Here is a 20,755-nt window from a genome sequence, read left to right as displayed (position 1 = left end):
CAAAACTGAGCACAATTTGCATCTGAGGGAAAAACTGAGCACAGAGACACCACTGAGGGCAAAAGGATAATTAACCCAATATAATTTCAACAGACTCTTAGCATCGCTACGAGTGAGAAAGTCTCATCGTAGTCAGCTCCTTGAACTTATCGGGAAACATCTTAGCGACAAGTCGAGCTTTCTTAATGGTGACACTTACCATCATTGTCCGTCTTCCCTTTTAAAATCCATCTGTACCCAATAGCCTTACGACCATCAAGTAGTTCTTCCAAAGTCTACACTTTGTTTTATACATGGATCATCTCTCGGATTTTATGGCCTCGAGCCATTTGTCGGAATCCAGGCCCACCATCGCTTCTCCACAACTCGTAGGTTCATTGTTGTCTAGCAACATGACCTCCAAGACAGGATTAGTACCACTCCGAAGCAGTACGCGTCCTTGTCGACCTACAAGGTTTGGTAGTGACTTGATCCGAAGTTTCATGATCACTGTCATCAGCTTCCACTTCAACTGGTGTAGGCACCACAGGAACAACTTCCTGTGCCCTGCTACAGATTGGTTGAAGTGATGGTTCAATAACCTCATCAAGTCTCCACCATCCTCCCAGTCAATTCTTTCAAGAGAAACTTTTCCTCGAGAAAGTACCCGTTTCTAGAAACAATCACTTTTGCTTCCGGATCTGAAATAGGAGGTATACCCAACTGTTTTGGGTGTCATATGAAGATGCATTTATCCGCTTCGGGTTTGAGCTTATCAGGCTAAAACTTTTCCACATAAGCTTTGCAGCCCCAAACTTTTAAGAAATGATAGCTTAGGTTTCTCTAAACCATAGTTATACGATGTCATCTCAACGGAATTATGTGGTGCCCTATTTGAAGTGAATGCGGTTGTCTATAATGCCTAACCCATAAACGATAGTGGTAATTCGATAAGAGACATCATGGTATGCACCATATCCAATAGGGTGCAGCTATGATGTTCGGACACACCATCACACTATGGTGTTCCAGGTGGTATTAGTTGTGAAACAATTTCCACAATGTCTTAATTGTATACCAAACCCATAACTCAGATACTCATCTCTATGATCATATCATAGACATTTTATCCTCTTGTCACGACAATCTTCAACTTCACTCTGAAATTACTTGAACCTTTCAATAATTCAGACTTGTGTTTCATCAAGTAAATATACTCAGCATCTACTCAAACCATCTGTGAAATAAGAACATAATGATATCCACTGCGTGCCTCAGCACTCATTGGACTGCACACATCAAAATATATTACTTCCAACAAGTTGCTTTCTTGTTCCATCTTACTGAAAACGAGGCTTTTCAGTCATCTTGCCCATGTGGTATGATTTGCATGTCTCAAGTGATTCAAAATCAAGTGAGTCCAAATGATCCATCTGCATGGAGTTTCTTCATGCGTGCATACCAATAGACATGGTTCGCATGTCTCAAACTTTTCAAAAACGAGTGAGTCCAAAGATCCATCAACATGGAGCTTCTTCATGCGTTTTATACCAATATGACTCAAATGGCAGTGCCACAAGTAGGTGGTACTATCATTACTATCTTATATCTTTTGGCATGAACATGTGTATCACCACGATCAAGATTCAATAAACCATTCATTTTAGGTGCAAGACCATTGAAGGTATTATTCAAATAAACAGAGTAACCATTATTCTCCTCAAATGAATAATCATATTGCGATAAACATAATCCAATCATGTATATGCTCAACGCAAACACCAAATAACAATTATTTAGGTTTAATGCCAATCTCGATGGTAGAGGGAGCGTGCGATGTTTGATAACATCAACCTTGGAAATACATCCAACACATATCGTCACCTCGCCTTTGGCTAGTCTCGGTTTATTCCGTAGCCTTTTATTTCGAGTTACTAACACTTAGCAACCGAACCAGTATCTATTACCCTGGTGCTACTAGGAGTACTAGTAAAGTACACATTAATGTAATGTATATCCAATATACTTTGTCGACCTTACCAGCCTTCTCATCTACCAAGTATCTAGGGTAGTTCTGCTTTAGTGACTGTTCCCCTCATTACAGAAGCACTTAGTCTCGGGTTTGGGTTCAACCTTGGGTTTCTTCACTAGAGTAGCAACTGATTTGCCATTTCATGAAGTATCCCTTCTTGCCCTTGCCCTTCTTGAAACTAGTGGTTTTACTAACCATCAACAATTGATGCTCCTACTTGATTTCTACTTTCGCGGTGTCAAACATCGCGAATTGCTCAAGGATCATCATGTCTATCCCTGATATGTTATAGTTCATCACGAAGCTCTAGTAGCTTGGTGGCAGTGACTTTGGAGAACCATCACTATCTCATGTGGAAGATAACTCCCACTCGATTCAAGCGATTGTAGTACTCAGACAATCTGAGCACATGCTCAATGATTGAGCTTTTCTCCCTTAGTTTGCAGGCTTAAGAAACTTGTCGGAGGTCTCACACCTCTTGACATGGGCACGAGCCTGAAATCTCAATTTCAGCTCTTGGAACATCTCATATGTTCCGCGACGTTTCAAAATGTCTTCGGTGCCTCAATTCTAAACCGTTTAACATTATGCACTGAACTATCACGTAGTCATCAAAACGTGTATGTCAGATGTTCGCAACATCCACAGTCCACGCTCGAGGTTCAGCACACCGAGCGGTGCATTAAGGACATAAGCCTTCTGCGCAGCAATGAGGATAATCCTGAGTTTACGGACCCAGTCCGCATAATTGCTACTATCAACTTTCAACTAAAATTTTCTCTAGGAACATATCTTAAACAGTAGAACTAAAGCGTAAGCTACGACATAATTTGCAAACACCTTTTGACTATGTTCAGGATAATTAAGTTCATCTGGTTATTTAATGAACTCCCACTTAGATAGTCATCCCTCTAGTCATCTAAGTGATACATGATCTGAGTCAACTAGGCCGTGTTCGATCATCACGTGAGACGGACTAGTCATCATCGGTGAACATCTTCATGTTGATCGCATCTGCTATACGACTCATGTTCGACCTTTTGGTCTCTTGTGTTCCGAGGCCATGTCTGTACATGCTAGGCTTGTCAAGTCAACCTAAGTGTTTTGGATGTGTAAATCTGGCTTACACCCGTTGTATGCGAACGTTAGAATCTATCACACTTGATCATCACGTGGTGCTACCGTCGTTCTAAGCAAATAAGATGTAAACACATGATAAACATCACATGCAATCGAATAGTGACATGATATGGCCAATATCATTTTGCTCCTTTTGATCTCCATCTTTGGGGCGCCATGATCATCATCGTCACCGGCATGACACCATGATCTCCATCATCATGATCTCCATCATCGTGTCTTCATGAAGTTGTCTCGCCAACTATTACTTCTACTACTATGGCTAACGGTTTAGCAATAAAGTAAAGTAATTACATGGCGTTATTCAATGACACGCAGGTCATACAATAAATTAAGACAACTCCTATGGCTCCTGCCGGTTGTCATACTCATCGACATGCAAGTCATGATTCATATTACAAGAACATGATCAATCTCATAGATCACATATATTTCATTCATCACATCCTTTGGCCATATCACATCACATGACATATGCTGCAAAAACAAGTTAGACGTCCTCTAATTATTGTTGCAAGTTTTTACGTGGCTGCTATAGGTTTCTAGCAAGAACGTTTCTTACCTACGCCAAAACCACAACGTGATATGCCAATTGCTATTTACCCTTCGTAAGGACCCTTTTAATCGAATCTGATCCGACTAAAGTGGGAGAGACAGACACCCGCTAGCCACCTTATACAACTAGTGCATGTTAGTCGGTGGAACCTGTCTCACGTAAGCGTACGTGTAAGGTCGGTCCGGGCCGCTTCATCCCACGATGCTGCTGAATCAAGATAAGACTAGTAATGGCAAGTAAATTGACAAAATCGACGCCCACAACAACTTGTGTTCTACTCGTGCATAGAAATTACGCATAGACCTAGCTCATGATGCCACTGTTGGGGAACGTAGCAATAATTCAAAATTTTCTACGCATCACCAAGATTAATCTATGGAGAGACTAGCAACGAGAGAGAGGGGAGTGCATCTTCATACCCTTGAAGATCGCGATGCGGAAGCGTTACAAGAACGCGGATGAGGGAGTCGTACTCGCGGAGATTCAAATCACGGAAGATCCGATCTAACGCCGAACGGACGACGCCTCCGTGTTCAACACACGTACAGCCCGGGGACGTCTCCTCCTTCTTGATCCAGCAAGGGGAGAGGAGAAGTTGAGGGAGAGCTCCGGCAGCACGACGGTGTGGTGGTGGAGCTTGCAGTTCTCCGGCAGGGCTTCCTCAAGCACTACCGAGGAGGAGGTGGAGTTGGAGAGGGGGAGGGCTGCGCCAGGGGCCAGGGGTAAAGCTCCCATGCACCTCCCCACTATATATAGGGGTGGAGGGGGCTGGTTTCTTGCCCTCCAAGTCCATTGGGGCGTTGGCAAAGGTTGGAGGAAAGAAATTCCATCATTTCCTTCCCCACCGATTGTTATCCCCTCTTTTTAGGGATCTTGATCTTATCTCTTCGGGATATGATTTTATTTCTTCTAAGGGGGGATCTTGGTGTGCCTTGACCAGGGGTGTGGGGCCTTGCCCCCACTACCCACGTTCATGTGGGTCCCCCCATGCTGGTGGGCCCCACTACGAAGCCTTCTAGAACCTTCCCGGTACAATACCGAAAAATATCGAACATTTTCCGGTGGCCAAAATAGGACTTCTCATATATAAATCTTTACCTCCGGACCATTCCGGAACTCCTCGTGACGTCCGGGATCTCATCCGGGACTCCGAACAACATTCGGTAACTGCACACTAATTCCCATAACAACTCTAGCGTCACCGAACCTTAAGTGTGTAGACCCTACGGGTTCGGGAATCATGCAGACATGACCGAGACAGCTCTCTGGCCAATAACCAACAGCGGGATCTGGATACCCATGATGGCTCCCACATGTTCCACGATGATCTCATCGGATGAACCACGATGTCAAGGATTCAAGCAATCCCGTATACAATTCCCTTTGTCAATCGGTACGTTACTTGCCCGAGATTCGATCATCGGTATCCCAATGCCTTGTTCAATCTCGTTACCGGCAAGTCACATTACTTGTTCCGTAATGCATGATCTCGTGACTAACTACTTAATCACATTGAGCTCATTATGATGATGCATTACCGAGTGGGCCCAGAGATACCTCTCCATCACACGGAGTGACAAATCCCAGTCTCGATTCGTGCCAACTCAACAGACACTTTCCGAGATACCCGTAGTGCACCTTTATAGCCACCCAGTTACATTGTGACGTTTGGCACACCCAAAGCATTCCTACGGTATCCGGGAGTTGCACAATCTCATGGTCTAAGGAAATGATACTTGACATTAGAAAAGCTTTTAGCAAATGAACTACACGATCTGTTGCTATGCTTAGGATTGGGTCTTGTCCATCACATCATTCTCCTAATGATGTGATCCCGTTATCAATGACATCCAATGTCCATGGTCAGGAAACCATAACCATCTATTGATCAACGAGCTAGTCAACTAGAGGCTCACTAGGGACATGTTGTGGTCTATGTATTCACACATGTATTACTGTTTCCAGTTAATACAATTATAGCATGAACAATAGACAATTATCATGAACAAGGAAATATAATAATAACCATTTTATTATTGCCTCTAGGGCATATTTCCAAAAGTAGTGTGGGGCTTTGTGGGCAATCAAACAAAGTGTAGAACCTGGTTTAGAGCATGTATGTAGGAGGTCCGAAATTGATGCAGGGAACAAAACCAATTACACCCAACATTGTTTTTAGAGACATTTACATTTGTGCCCCTAACTCGAACCCACTACATAGATTTACCCCTAATTTTGAAGCATTCTCAAATTTGCCACTGTGTCGTTATGTGCCCTTAATGCCCCTCCGTGCCGTATCCGCTCGGTCAAAGTCCTTTGACCGTCAATGGGGCGTTTCTTGGACATATTTGCCCCTCTATTCACTTGTCACTTAAATGTGGGTCCTACCCTAGGAAAAAGAGAAACAAATCTGTCTTATTCACTCTCCCTCACTTATAACATAAAAAACTCTCCCTCTCTCATAAGGGCATCTGAAACAGTTTGTATGTTAGCTTGTTGGAAAATATGCCGCGTCATCAACCAACACATTAACATACAACAACTCCAATGGGTTGTATCTAGTTTGCCCAATAGGATGTGAGCTAATAAATAAGGTGCTCTCTCATTCTACATTGGAGCTTGTGCAAGGGGTGTTGGTTCATGTACATACAACCTTCTTCTCTTCCCTCATTTATTGGATGACACATCATCAAAAATCCTATGTGGCAAAGTCTACCAACAACTATATTACAACCATTGGAGATGCCCTAACCTCTCTCTCCTTGATATATGTGCCAAGGACCCACTTGTAGTGTCCACACCAGTCCACGCGCTCCAAAGCAAGGCGAGGCTCAGCAGGTGGCCGTCGCCGATGATGGGCGGCGCGCCTGCATGTGAAGACCAAGGGGACGAGCTCGGGGTGGTTCATCGAAGGATTTGCAGGTGGTGGTCGAGGCGGATGGCGGCGGACTGCGACGCCATGCACGGGGAGCACCTGAGACATTCCGCGGAGGACGTCGATGCTAGCTGTCTCGGTCGAAGGCTAGATCGAGACCAAAGAGCATGGCCATGTGCCCCTCTGGCCGCCTCTCCTCTGCCCTACGCGGTGAATTGGGCCTGGGGCCGCCTGTAGACGACGGGCGGGACTCTGGTCTCCGCCATGGATGTGCTTTTGAGCTCCTAAATCCGTCCGCCCCGAGCCACCGTTGACCTCCCCGACCTCAGTGTCCTCGTCGCTGAAATCTTTGGGACCTACTCCCCTCTTCCACTGCTCGACCCCATTCCCGGAGCGCCCTGCCTGAAGCCAGCCGCCATGACTGACCTCGGCTGGCTCGGTCGTGTGCGCGCGCCCACCTACCTACGAGTGTCGTGCCCGTGAAGATGAATTGGTGTGCAAGGAGTGCCTCACGCAGCTATACTGCCCGCCTCGCGCTCTCCTCCCACGACCGTCTATAGCCACGTACAGCGAGCCGCCGGCGAGCGCAGCCGACTGGGCATGCGTTTGGGGACGTGTGGACCGGTGTTGACCCTGGCAGTGGGTGCCATGGCCCACATGTCAGAGAGAGAGAGAGAGTGTGTGTTTTATTTTTACTTTTTATGTTTGTTGGGGTCCATTATAAGTTAGATAGAGGGGATGAGATAGTGAGCTTTTTTTAACTTTGGGCAGGTCCACGTGTAAATTACATATGCATAGAAGGAGAAGTGCATCGATGCACGCAGCGGCAGCTGCACGCACGGCATCGACGGCGCCAGCGACTTTGCGATTCGAATGAGGAAGCCTGCTAGTTAGAGTATATAACTGAACATTGGCTATTGTTCTGTGACGCATGCGTATTCAAAGGACCACGACTGGCAGGACGACCTGACACAAGGAAAGTAGGCAGTCCAGACGCAGGAAGATGTATGACCGTTGCTTGCGTACTGGTTTTTACCATGATCTACTTTAAGACCATGGACCCGGATCGATCACTCTGACAAGTCACAGGAGAGTACTAATCAGTTGCACCGTCTGTTTTTCCACTACGCATAAACAAATTAGCATGGTGTACGTTTTTACATCATTTTTTCTAGGCAACTAAACTGGAGCACGATTTCGCAAAAAAAAAAAACTAAACTGGAGCACGAGCGTCCATGCTGCCCACTTCGTCCATGTCCCCTGCGCGCTCACCGCCAGCGTTTCCATCGTACACCACCGAGGACGTGTCCCTTGTATGCGTGCATGGCAAGGCCCCACCGCCGCCTATGTTGACCATCGGGTCATGCCACACTAGTAAAATCAGAGCCAGGCCCACAAAGTAAAAAAGAAACACGTCTGCGCGCCTGTTCCTTTGCGTCAGTTCTGTACCCATCAGGCCCGGCTCTGCACCCTGCACGCACCCGCAAACCGACGTGGACACTGTATTCGCAAGTATGAACCGATGTATGTGACCTTTTTGCATTTCAAAAGAGATTAATGCGCAGATCACCTCGCCTAGACGTGCGGCTGGATAGCTGCGTTCAGCTGCCGCTGCGTCCAGGACATCCGCTCTCAGCATAGAAGGGCAAATATGTCTAGAAAACGTCCTATTGATGGTCAAAGAACTTTGACCAGACGGAAATGACACAGAAGGATATTTTTATAAAGACACCTAATGGCAGAGGGGCAAATTTAGACACGCTTTAAAATTAGGGGTAAATCTGAATAATGGGTTCGAGTTAGGGGCTGAAATGTATATGACCCTTGTTTTTATAAGAGCAGAGATATATGATGTTTCCTATTCGCCTACTGGCACATGAGCGACCGAGTTGGCCGACCATAGATATATTGAATGTTGGTTCCGATTTTGGAAACCTTTTTTTTGAGCATCAGTACAGACAAAAGCGCTCAATACACGCGCATACACTCATCTCTATGAACGCACACACGCACACCCTACTCCTATGAGCATCTCCGAAAGACTGAGCCGGCATATCATCTTGAGATTTACGAAGTCATCGTAGGCGCCTCGTCGTCGATAGGAACGTCTCCTCTAAATGCGAATCGCAGGAAATCCTGAAATAAATCCAGAAATAAATCCATGTTTTCAGAATTTCTTCACATTAAAAAAGCATTTAAACAATTTTTTTATATGATTCCATTTTTTAGAAAACCGTAACTTCATTTTTCAGAAATTTGAAAAGTTGTTCGCATTTTCAGTAAATATTTTCTTTTACAATAAAATATATTCGTATTTCGTGAAAAGTTAGATTTGTTTCAAAAAGGTTGCTACAATTGACCTTTTTTAGAGAATGCAACAATGAGCTTTTTTTGTGAGGATCAACAATGAGCTTTTTGTTTTTGAGAATGATGCAACAACCGAGCGCTACAGAGTCGGGCCGGCCCAGTCGTTGCCTCCTCTTTGTGCGTCGGAGTCCCCGAGATAAAATATCGACTCATTCAGTGTGTGGCAGCGAGCCCATCCATAGATTCATCTCTCCTCCATGCGTTAGGGTTCCATCTCCGCGTCGACCTCCTCGGTTGCCATGGTGATGGATGACCACCAACTCCGGCTGCTCCAGATCCCTCCGCCTATCCACCCCGAGGATCCGGATTCTCCTCTCCCGGAGACCATCCTCATCGACTCGTTCGACTACCTCAGCGACCGCACCAACGCCACCACCGCCCGTGGCCGCAGGAGCAGGACCAAGAAGAAGGGCAAGCGCATCCTGGTCACCTTCTGGCCGGTTGCCCCGCCTCGCGTCTCCTGCTTCACCGTCCACTGCCCAGATCTGAAGCCCGATGCATTCGCTGACATCCCCAAGATCTCCTATACGGAGGACGACCTCGTCCTGCTCAGCATCACCATCTGCCCCGAGCGCCTGCACATGTACGGCGAGAACATCCGCTACTTCGTCTACCAGGCCGGCACCAAGAAGACGCCGCCGTCGGTCAAGCTCGTCCACTGTCCCCCCTACTTCAGGATCTACGACCAAGAGGTTGCCTTACTGCACTGCCACCACCAAGAGATGTTCTTCATCGCCGTGCTCCGCTGGGCCTTCATTGATCGGGATTACACCGACGGGCACTTTAATCTCCACCTGTACAACTCCAAGACAAAGGCATGGAACATCAAGTTGATGCTTCTTGATTCGCCCAAGGATTTTGAGTTCCACTCTTTCAACAAGGGGATCACCATTGGAGGGGAGCTTGGTTCAGTGGGTTGGGTCGACCTTAGGCGGGGCATTATCATCTGTGACCTTCTCCTTGACAACCAGAGTCTTCGCTACATCCCACTACCTTCGCCGCTGTCGCCCGATCCAGTCAGGGGTTATATGTTGTATGTTCGGAACATCACTGTTCTCCAAGGTTACATCAAGTATTTTGAGATGCACAGTAACGTCAGACCGGGCTCAGACACTGGAAGCTCCCTGATATGTGAAGGTTGGATGGCTGCAACAAAAAAAATAAAAATTTCAAGCATTGGCTCTACTTCTGGTAGTAGCAACTGGGAGGAGGACTGTACTATCAGATGCTCAGATGATGTACCATTGGATAGCCCTGTGTATGCCCAAATGCTACCTAATCCGCAGGAGGGAGATGATGCCAAGCCAAGCCTGAAGAAAATTCGTGTAGGCTATCCTGCTCTTAGCTTGCATGACGGTGATGTTGTTTACCTTATGCACATGCCTGATCCCCGTGGGGATAAGGCCTGTGTGATTGCTCTTGATATGAGGAACAAGGCTGTAAAAGGCGTGGCTAATTTTGGCGGCTCTGGAAGACCCCTGGGTCATTCTTACACCTACTTTCCGAGTGGGATCTCCAAGCATCTGGGCATTTTCTCATCAACCAGGTAATTTCGTTAAGAGCTTTCATATCCTTTCGTAGCAAAATGATTTACAAACTGAAGTATCAAAGGTAAACCAACTTGTACTGGCAGCAGAGAGTACTTTGGGTACTTTTACTGAGTGGATGTGGATTTGTTACATCAATGTTTTTATTATGTTGTGCAAGTTAATATCACAAAAGAATGGGTTCCATCCATTACAATTCTGGTCATTATTTATTATTTCATTTGATCATGTGCAGCTACCAGCTAGTATTCTTTAGATCTACCTGATTTGTTGTTTCAAAATAACTACTCTATTTGTTTGAGGACGGTGAACATTGTGCCTGCATTTATCTCGCTAGCATTTACGTTTCTGTCCATAAATTCAGCACTTACTTATGGACAGTGAACATTTGTTTCAAAATAACAAAAGTAAAGACAGTGTCCCGCTTAACTTCACCGCATTGTTCCCTGACCAAAGTTTCTGCTTGCTTATGGTGTGTTGCACATGAATGATTTCATGAGTGCGCCATGTGCTATATCTTGCACGCCATGTGGTGTAACTAACCCCTATCAAAAATAATTCCACAGCCATTGTTCAAACGGTGCAAATGTGCACCAAGGAAATAAAATAATCCTATAGTTGGCTTATTTGAGGGGAAAATATTGCACACCATTGGTAGGTTATCTCATACCCAGGATTCAGCTTCCATGCATTGCGTCTTTCGAGCCATACTATTTCCTGGGCCATTGTCAGAACGATAAGATGCACTATCTGCACGAATTAAGCAATGTTTTCTTTTGTTGTGTGCAGCTGTTTGGTAGATAATCTTGCTTTTGTATTAAATGTTTATTTCTTTTGTGGGAACCGAAAAGTTTCCATCGCACACAAAATAAGCAAAGTGTAAGCCTAACCCAGCTGTTTTCACTGGACAAAATGGGCAATCCCTATGGTTGGCTTATTTGAGGGGAAATGTTGCAGTGGCTCCATGGCTCCTGTAAAAATGGCAATACATTTAGGTCCCTGTACCTCATATTAGTTGTAATTCTAGTTTTGTTCAAAGACAAACCTTTCTTTCTATCTGTAACTACCGATTTCTAGAAATGCGCATAGTTTAGTCTTTAGTGTAACTCCATTTTTCACCCCCTAGTTTAACAATTGGCCCATTTAGCAGAAATTCTTCCCACTTGCCCCATTTAGTAAAAGTTGTGCCAGCTTTCACCTCCTTTTAAACATTACCCATTCTGCAATGTGGGCCGAGTCATCAGGTCTACGTGGCTTGCCATATCAGAAGCATATTTAATCTCCGACTACCTTCTCAGGTCCTCGTCCGCACCGTTGTGCGGCAACTGTTGCAGCCACAATGTTCCCACCATTTGCTAGCCAGACACAGCTAAATGCCAGAGCTAGCTAGCGCATAATAGTGCACTAGTAGTAGTACACTTGTATCATCTTCAGCAAACTACTCCCTATTCCCAAGAAATTGCACGTATAGGGAGAGTTGAGGCAAAAAACCTGCTTCAGCAGTCTCCCTAAACCCAAAAAATTATCTCCTCAAATAGTGGAGAGTTGCAACCCTCCCCATAAATTTTCAATGCTTGCCATGTCAGTGCGCCGCCTCCATTGACCGCCGCGCCACTGGACCACTGCCACCTGCTGCAACACCACCGCTGCCGCCGGACTTCTGTGCTGCCGTTGCTGGACATCCGCGCCGCCGCCACCTGCCACCGCAGCCTCGACGAAAAGATGCAAATGAGAGAGTGGAAAAAAAATGACCCACTGGCAGGCGTGGCCCATTTGTTAGGGAGAGTTGTATTGGGACAAAATCGGCAATCACTATGGTTGGCTTATTTGAGGGGAAATATTGCAGTGGATCCGTGGCCCCTGTAAAAATTGCAGTACATTTAGGGTCTCCCTCTTCTTCATATTACTTGTCATTCTAGTTTTGTCCAAAGTCAAACCTTTCTTTCTATCTTTAATAACTACCGGTTTCTAGAAATGCGTATAGTTTAGTGTGAACTCCATTTTTCAACCCCTAGTTTAACAATTGGCCCATTTAGCAGAAATTCTTCGCACTTATCCCATTCAGTAAAAGTTGTGTCAGCTTTCACCCCCTTTTAAACTTGACCCATTCTGTAAGGTTGCACCGAGTTATCAGCTCTACGTGGCTTGCAATATCAGAAACATATTTTGCCCTGGCATATTTAATATCCGACTACCTTCTCAGGTCCTCGTCTGCACCTTTGTGGCACAACTATTGCTGCCACAATGTTCTCACCTTCTGCTAGCCAGACAGAATTAAACACGAGAGCTAGCCAGAGCATAATAGGGCACTAGTAGTAGTAGTCCACTTAAGTAGAGTATTTTGGTTGTATTTTTCGTAATTATTGTTTTTGTTCTAGTACTAGTACGTAGCATAAAATTTCTGTGTGCCATGCATGTACAGGACAAGCGTGCATGCGCTAGCTTCTCTCTTCAGGTTTCAGCCAAGCGATCGATGAAGCAAGGACAGTAGCTACAACAAAGATCGTAGTAGAAGCAGCTAGGATTGTTGAAGTCGCGCATGGCCATGTAGACCTGATGAACGAGTCCTACCAAATAGAACTGAATAAACTGGCAAATGTTTCACTAAATGGGAAATGTTAACTGGTGAATGCGTTCAGTACTGTCCCTATATTTGTACCATTCGTCAGATATTAGAGTTAGACTAAATAGGGTGAACAGGAGGAATTCCTATTAAATGGGGTAATTGCTGTCACAAATGTTAGACTATGGATAAAAAGTGAAATTCACTCTATAGTTCAAGATTATAAGATTTATATTTTTAGATTCACCATGACAATTATGCTCAGTCATTATACTGTACAAATTTCTAGGAATTGATGGCTAAAGATAGAAATGTTTGACTTGGGACAAATCTAGAATTCGAAACACAGGGAGTTGCATGGAATGGAAGAGAACTTGCAAGTTCCTGAAACTGGGTGTTGTATGACAAGAATACTCAATACAGTCAGAAAGAGATAGTGTGAACAAAATTGCTAATGTTTGTACTCCTTTGATGAAGAGCAGAGCGGTTGTTGGAATTTTAATTTAATTGGATAATAATTTGTTTATGGGTCTTCTGCTTTTTATAGTCAATGTTTAGATGATTTAACCTCTGCAAGTAGATATTTCATATCATCTAACAGAATTTTTTTACTCTCGTTTATACAGGCAAATATCGAATGCTGCTGAAACAAGTAGGGATGGCAAGTAAGAAGCTTGTTACCGAAATTTGAGTGCAGGCTGGAAAGAAGTTTGAGTTCAAATTGTTCGAAGGCATGGTCAAAGCCCCGGTACAAAAAAAGCTTAAGAAGTCTTTCCTACCTCATCGGGTGATGCGTATGATGTGTTGCATTGCCAATGAACTTGTATTACTAAAAATCTCATGCATTGTATCGACTATATTTGTTGGCCGTGTGTGTCCACTATGTTCTATGCTAGCCATGTGAGGTCTATATATATAGACTTGCTAAAATAAGCCTAAACCCATTCTTTTTTATCATTAATTTCCTAGTGGTAACTGGATGTAGTTGATAACTAATTTTAGTGAAGCCTTGTGCGTGCGCTGGTTTATCTAGCTCCATGGTCGCGGGCTGTTAGTCCAGTAGTGAAACATTACTGCTCGTATCTTGCTCTCGTAGTCAGGGCATCTTCAAAGTCCACCCTTAAATCACTTGCGCACATCTTCAAAGTTGACCCTTAAATCGAAAGTGCTATTCTGAGCTCGAGTTTAGAACGTGGATCTGAGGCAGGCCAAACAAAATCCATTTAGAACGACTACTTACGCTGCGTACAGAACGAAGAGGCAGTGTGGGGAAGGATTACGGCTGCTGCCATGCTGGTCGCTGCTGCCGCCGTCGCCGCCGGAATCTGCGAGAGCTCCCAAAGTTAGGTCAACTGTGTGTTATCGAAGGTACCAGACGACCCACTCAATTACCGCTCAAGCCAACACACGGAACGGAAAGCAAACTTCCTGGGCCACGGATCTGACGTCTACGCGCTATCTGATCCTCGGCCCAAGTCGTCAGCGACAAACGACGTCCCAGCTCCCGTCAAAACGAGGCCCACCACACGCGCCTGTCATATACGTATTACGCTACAGTCCGCATTTTTTAACAGCCCACCGCCAGGAGTATAAACAAATGGCACAGATCCTGATGTACTTTTGAAGGGCCTAGATAAAGAGCTCGTTTGAGCCCGAGCTCAATTACTCCATGTCCCCCTTAAATAACTTTCCTACGTCTGGACCTTCGAAGCCATCCAACATAGGCATGGGCCGCCATTCAATATGAGCATGTATTGGTTTGCTTGACGGTTTAGACCCTCAAATCACGAGCTGTTCGTTCAGTAGTGAAACATTATTGCTCGTATCTTGCTCTCGTAGTCAGGGCATCTCCAAAGTCGGCCCTCAAATCACTTGCATACGTCTTCGTTCTGTAGTGAAACATTATTGCTCGTATCTTGCTCTCGTAGTCAGGGCATCTCTAAAGTCGGCCCTCAAATCACTTGCATATGTCTGGACCTTTGAAGCCATCCAACATAGGCATGAGTTGCCATCTAACATGAGCATGTATTGATCCGCTTGACGGTTTAGACCCTCAAATCACTTGCATACGTTCGGACCTTCGAAGCCATCCAACATAGGCATAGGCCGCCATCCAACATGAGCCTGTATTAGTTCGTTTGACGGTCTAGACGTGTTTTTTTTCTGCAGACAAAGTGATGAACTTTTCAAAAAAAAACATTGATTATTTTTTCAAATTTGCTGAACTTTTTTTTCAAATTCGGTGTACTTTTTTCAAAATCAATGAACTCCAGAATCGATTTTTTCAAATTCAATGAACTTTTTCCAAAATCGATGAACTTATTTTCAAATTCGGTGAACTTTTTCCCAAATTTGATGATTTTTTCAAATTCAATGAAGTTTTTCAAATCGATGATTTTTTTTCAAATTCTATGATTTATTGAAACTCGGTGAACTTTTTCAAAACATTTATTTTTCCAAATTTGATGAACTTTTCACAATCTGTGAACATTTTGAATTCATATTTTTTTTTGATTTTTGCGAACTAAAATCATGGTTTTTCTTGGTTCAAATGGTGAACTGTTGACCTTTTCTTTTTAGCGAAGTGAACCGTTGACCAGACAACCGTAAAACGAGCGTACAACGAGCGGGCGACCACCCAACTCGTGTAACTGGGTCGGCCCATACCAAGCTGCTGCGTGCGCCAGCTCCTGGATGAGACGCCTACAACGTCCTGTTTGATCAGTAATCCGTGCGTTGAGTAAACCTAGTTCCTCTTTATTCGACAACAATCGTGGGGGTACATCAAGCCACACATATCTACCAAGATCTAGTAAGGAAAGCTTTGCTAAACTACGAGCTTCAAAGTTTCTACGTCTACTCTAAAAAATAAAGTTGCAAGAAGGATTTATGAAAATAACACTTTGTTTTTTGGGTTACATTGGGCTGATGGGCCATATTATCCCCGTTCTTTCTTGTCGACCCTTCTTTTTTCACAAAGGTCCCTAGGAGCTCCTAGTCAGCGCCAAAGGCGCCAACTAGGAGTTTCGGCGCCCACGGCAGGCGCACTCTTGGGCCCGGCCCAAGCAAGTGTGCTCGCGTGGTCACGTCCCTTCGGTGTTGCTTGCTTTTGCTGCTGACTGGTCACGGTTGATCTTTCAACAATTGACTGGTTGGCTTTAGAAAAAAATCTGTGATTAAAAACTGTACAGGAAATTTTAAAAAAGTTCATAAAATTAGGAAAGTTCACCGAATTCAAAAAAAATCATTCAATTCAAAAAAGTTCATCAAATTTGAAAAAAGTTCATTGATTTAAAAAAATCATCTGAATTTAAAAGTTCATCAAATTTGAAAAAATTCATTGAATTTGAAAAACATTCATAGTTTTTTTAAAACACGATTTGTTTAAAAAATAAATAAAAAGAAAACTGGAATAAAACCACCCCCCAAATGACCAACGAATCGGTAAAAAACTGGTTTGGGAAGCTTGTGTAAGCTTCCCAATACCGGTGGATTCTCGCGATTGAAGAGAGAAATAAAATAAAGGAAAAAAACCTTAGAAAGCACTAGTCCTTCGATGGCCTAGGGTTACCGTCATTTTCTTCGAAGAAGCTGGTCGCGAGTTTGAAGTCCGGTGTTGCATTATTTTTTTGAACGTTTAAAATAGAAGCAAAAAATGGAAATGGGCGGAGCCCAACTAACGCGCCCGTAGGCGCCCTTTGCAGAAACAATAAGAATAGTGGGCGGGGCCTTTGTGGGCTAACACACCCTTGTCTGACTGCCCTGTCCCACCAAAATAACCACCGCCTCTCCCGTGCTTTTTATCGAACGCGAGCGCCGCATTCATGCTGACCTAGAGCATGCAGCGGGTGACATTGATGCCCCCAATTTGATTGTATGGGAGGGCGAAGCTGACGAACATGACCTCTCGGGCGTCGCCGCTTCAATGCAGACAACGCACCCTGAGAAACCAACTCCGGCCAGCGTCCCCGCTCCAGCGGGTCAAGGACGAGTCGGCATCACCCAAGCGCAACCATGGCGTCCAGATCGGACGCTGTGTCAAGGATGAGACGGTGTCGCCCCCGCACTACCATGGCGTCAAGATCGGACGCCGGGCCAAGGACGAGCCGGCGTCGTATGACATCGTTTGCGAGCGGAGAACTAACCTACCCATACCAATGATCTTGACTAGGTGACACCATTTGCTGCCTTCCGGGCCGATTACTCCCCCGCCAAAGCCTTCTAGCATTTCTTCGCCATTGGCGGAGGCTCCACCATTTCATACCCCTTTGGGGCCTCCTCGTTGGCCACGCCGTCAAGCTCCTCCTCACCTTTGGAGTCTTTGGAACTAGCATCGCTCGGGATCACCTGAAAGGCGAATGGGTTTGGGTGCTCCACGCCCTCCATACCCTCTGGGATGACCCCCCACCGACCGCACGCTGTCATCATCCCGAGGATTTCTTCGTGCTATCTTCGTGATAGAATGGCCAGGTGGTCTCCGAAAGAGCGTCAATGGCTGTCACACCCTGATTTTTGGCCCTTTCTTTTCTTTTGATTTTCCGAGATTTTTGCTTGAGTTTTTTTTCCGTGGCTATGTGGTCTGGAAACTGAAGAAGATGACCTCTTCTTTCTTTCCATAGTGGCTTTTCATCCTCAAATACATCCCAAGACCTTGCCATTTTCATCCTAGCCCAACCCCAATATTCTTTTCCTTGGAAATATTCCTTTTTCTATTAAAGGAATAACCCAAATTGCCCTAGGTTGTGAAGCAACCTATATTTCCATCACTCCTAAAATTCCCAAATAATTCTCATAAATTGCTTGGGTCATATCTTCCTCAAATATGGCGAAATATTTCAATTGCCATGTTCCTCATCATGCTCAATCAATTCCTTTTCTATTCTGTCCTGAATGGCAGTTTGTGAAGCAAGTGCCATTTACCTTTGCCCAATTGACCCCAAATTTTTTGGACACCTTTTCATGTCCAAATAATTGCCTCATGCCAAAATTCAACTTAATTTGCCTAGTGAATATTCCTGAGCAAATTTTCAAAGTTCCCGTTTGAGGGAATTGTTTGTGAAGGAAGTACTAGCTAGGATGATCCAAATGAGTTGAAATTTTGCATGGTCCTTCATATTATCAAATCAAAGCTCTACACAAGATTTGAGCTCATGCAATGTATATATGTGAGCCCAGCCCCAAATCTTAGTTTCTGGTCAGATTTTCAGTTTGTGAAGCAACCATATTTTATCTTGCTTCATTTAAGCTGAAAATTTTCCAGGGCATTCTACTATCCATATCATCTCTCTCCACCAAGTTTTGGCTCAATTCATCAAACAATTTGCCCTGTGCAATTTTTCCAAGTTTCTGGTCAGAATAAAGCATCGTGAAGCAACTGCTAGTTTGGTTCATCCAAATGGCCTAAAACTTTTTGAGCATCTTCATATCTTAAAATAATTGGGCCCTGCCCAATTTTAGCCAACTTGCCTCTTCATGTGAGTGCAACTTCATCATCTCTAATTCTGGCCATTATGGTGGTTTCTACAGCAAGTACCATAAATATTCATCCTAATGAGCTGAAAATTTACAAAGGTGATCATCTTAGTGTTTGATCACGCCATGACAAAGCCCCGAGTCTACCCCCTCCCTTTTATCCTCCTCACCTCAGCACAAACACCTTGCTGTTGCAATGTTTTGGAGCTAGGTGCAAATCTCTTCTTTGCCCCTGGACCAATTTGTTTCTTCATATATACAACGGGCACTAAGGTATACCCACTAGATATGGTTGGCCTGTTTAGAACATGCCGCTTGAGCCAGCTCACGCGGTGACCATGGGTCGTGCCAGCCAAAACTCGTGCTCTGGCAAGACCTCGGCGCTGTTCCCGTCGTCTCTGTTGGAATATTAGGCAAGTTCATGATTAATTCCAGTAAATAATTCATGACTAGAAGAGATACTAGCATGCAATAATCTAGCAAACTAGAAGAACAACAAGACATGCATAACAACGGCAAACACGTAACAATAGCTGTAGAAACAGACATGAACAGAGGATGTTGGACGTACTGATTGTTAGCTATTATGGGTGCGACAGTGTTGATGACGATGTTGGCGACGATCTGCTGCTGACGGTGATGAATACGACGATGAGTAGCACCGCCCGACTTGGACGGAAGACGACCCGTGATAACGAATTTGAGCAATCGCGCACAGCGCTTCCCAAAAACCTAATTCGTCCTCTCCCGGTGCAGGATCGCAAAGACGAACGGTTCCGGAGACCTGCTCTCCCACGCGCCGATGCACGCGGGCGTTTGGGATGGAGTAAACTACGATGGCGGCGCAAGTTGTGAGATGAGGCAAAACCCTAGGTGTTTTTCGGTGTGTCTCTGGCCGCAGCCGGTAGCTGTATATATATTAGGACCAGAGGCGATATTGTGTCGCGACCACAATCCCAAACCGACTCGGTTTCTAATTCGTATACTTACAGGACAAGAAATCAAAAACTTGTCTGCCAAGACATAAAAATAAAATGGCAAAAGGAAGCTGCGCTCCTGCAAGGAGACGGACCGGATTTCGGCGGACCATTCACGCACATGTCGCATGTACGCGCCGCCTCGCCTCGCCCCGGCCCGGCCAGGCCAGGCCAGGCGAGGCGAGGCGAGCGAGCGCGCGCGTGTGGTTTTCCCTTTCTCTTCTCACACACCACTTAGAGTGGTGGAGAGAACCCACTATATAAAGAGGTCCAACTCTTCTTCAACTTTCAAGGTGGGACTAAACTTAGCACCACCACTTGCCATTTTACACATGGGCTTTGAGATTTCAGAAATTGCTATGGGCCTAGCCCATTATTTCTAACAATCCCCCACCAGATCTCAAATACCCATTTAGAGATTTGCCTTCTCTCACCACTTGTTTAATATACCAGTGTTTCAGCAGAGACTGTTAAGTTGAACTTCTGCCTAGAACTTTAAGCTACATCCATTCACAACTTGACAATGGACTATGCCTTGAATTGCTAGTTTTGTGTGAACAGGTTTCACTCAAAGTCTTAACCAGTACCTGACCGCCAGTAGGCTACCCTGCGGTTTGGAGCTTATACATCATACTCCCTGGTCTCTTCGTGAGTTTACTAGAGATCACCCAAATCTCATAGACTGCGATGTTTACAGTCAGAACTCATATAGGTGTGTTCTTTCAAGACTGCTCCGTAGGACAACATCTTTGCTAATTATAGCCAATAGAACCACATTAAGGCATGTTGCCGACCTGCCTTACAGATCTGAGCCTTACAGCTCTGAGAGTTTTGCATCTTCACTTGGAGACGATCATAAGTTATTACTCTCCTCGGTTAACCAATAGCTTGTTCTTCCCAGATCCTAATTCACGGGATCTCCGATCACAAAGGTTGGGTTACTACTATGGTGTAACATCTATGGGTCTCATACCCATCTCCCTCGATGCAATATCTATCACATTTCGTGATAGTCCCTTTGTAAAGGGATCTGCCAGGTTTTTGTCTGTTTGTATATACGTAACAGTTATTACTCCGGAGTTTCTCAACTTCCTGACAGACTTCAAACGTCTTTTCACGTGTCTTGATGACTTTGCATTATCTTTAGAATTGTTCACTTTAGCGATAACCGTTTGGTTATCACAATTCATAAGAATAGCCGGTACAGGTTTTTCAACAACCGGCAAGTCCATCAAGAGGTCACGCAG

At 44.8% G+C, this 20,755-nt stretch overlaps 1 protein-coding gene across 1 annotated transcript; it reads left to right on the top strand.

Annotated features, from left to right (window-relative positions):
- Window positions 1-9,173: 9,173 nt before the first annotated feature.
- Window positions 9,174-14,063, top strand: LOC119276597. The gene is made up of 2 exons (XM_037557718.1): window positions 9,174-10,495; window positions 13,686-14,063. Exons 1-2 carry the CDS (start codon window positions 9,189-9,191, stop codon window positions 13,726-13,728), a joined length of 1,350 nt encoding a protein of 449 aa, XP_037413615.1. The 5' UTR covers window positions 9,174-9,188; the 3' UTR covers window positions 13,729-14,063.
- The last annotated feature ends 6,692 nt before the right edge of the window (window positions 14,064-20,755 follow it).

Source organism: Triticum dicoccoides, chromosome 3B (genome assembly GCF_002162155.2).
Source record: "Triticum dicoccoides isolate Atlit2015 ecotype Zavitan chromosome 3B, WEW_v2.0, whole genome shotgun sequence".
NCBI lineage: Eukaryota > Viridiplantae > Streptophyta > Magnoliopsida > Poales > Poaceae > Triticum > Triticum dicoccoides.
This window is presented reverse-complemented; position numbering and strand designations above follow the sequence as displayed.

What these genes read in the sequence shown, in the direction of transcription:
- LOC119276597 (XM_037557718.1), top strand. Translation starts at nt 9,189, where the DNA reads ATGGTGATGGATGACCACCAACTCCGGCTGCTCCAGATCCCTCCGCCT. An exon ending in GGCATTTTCTCATCAACCAG is followed by an intron (nt 10,496 to 13,685) that starts GTAATTTCGTTA and finishes TCGTTTATACAG; the next exon opens with GCAAATATCGAATGCTGCTG.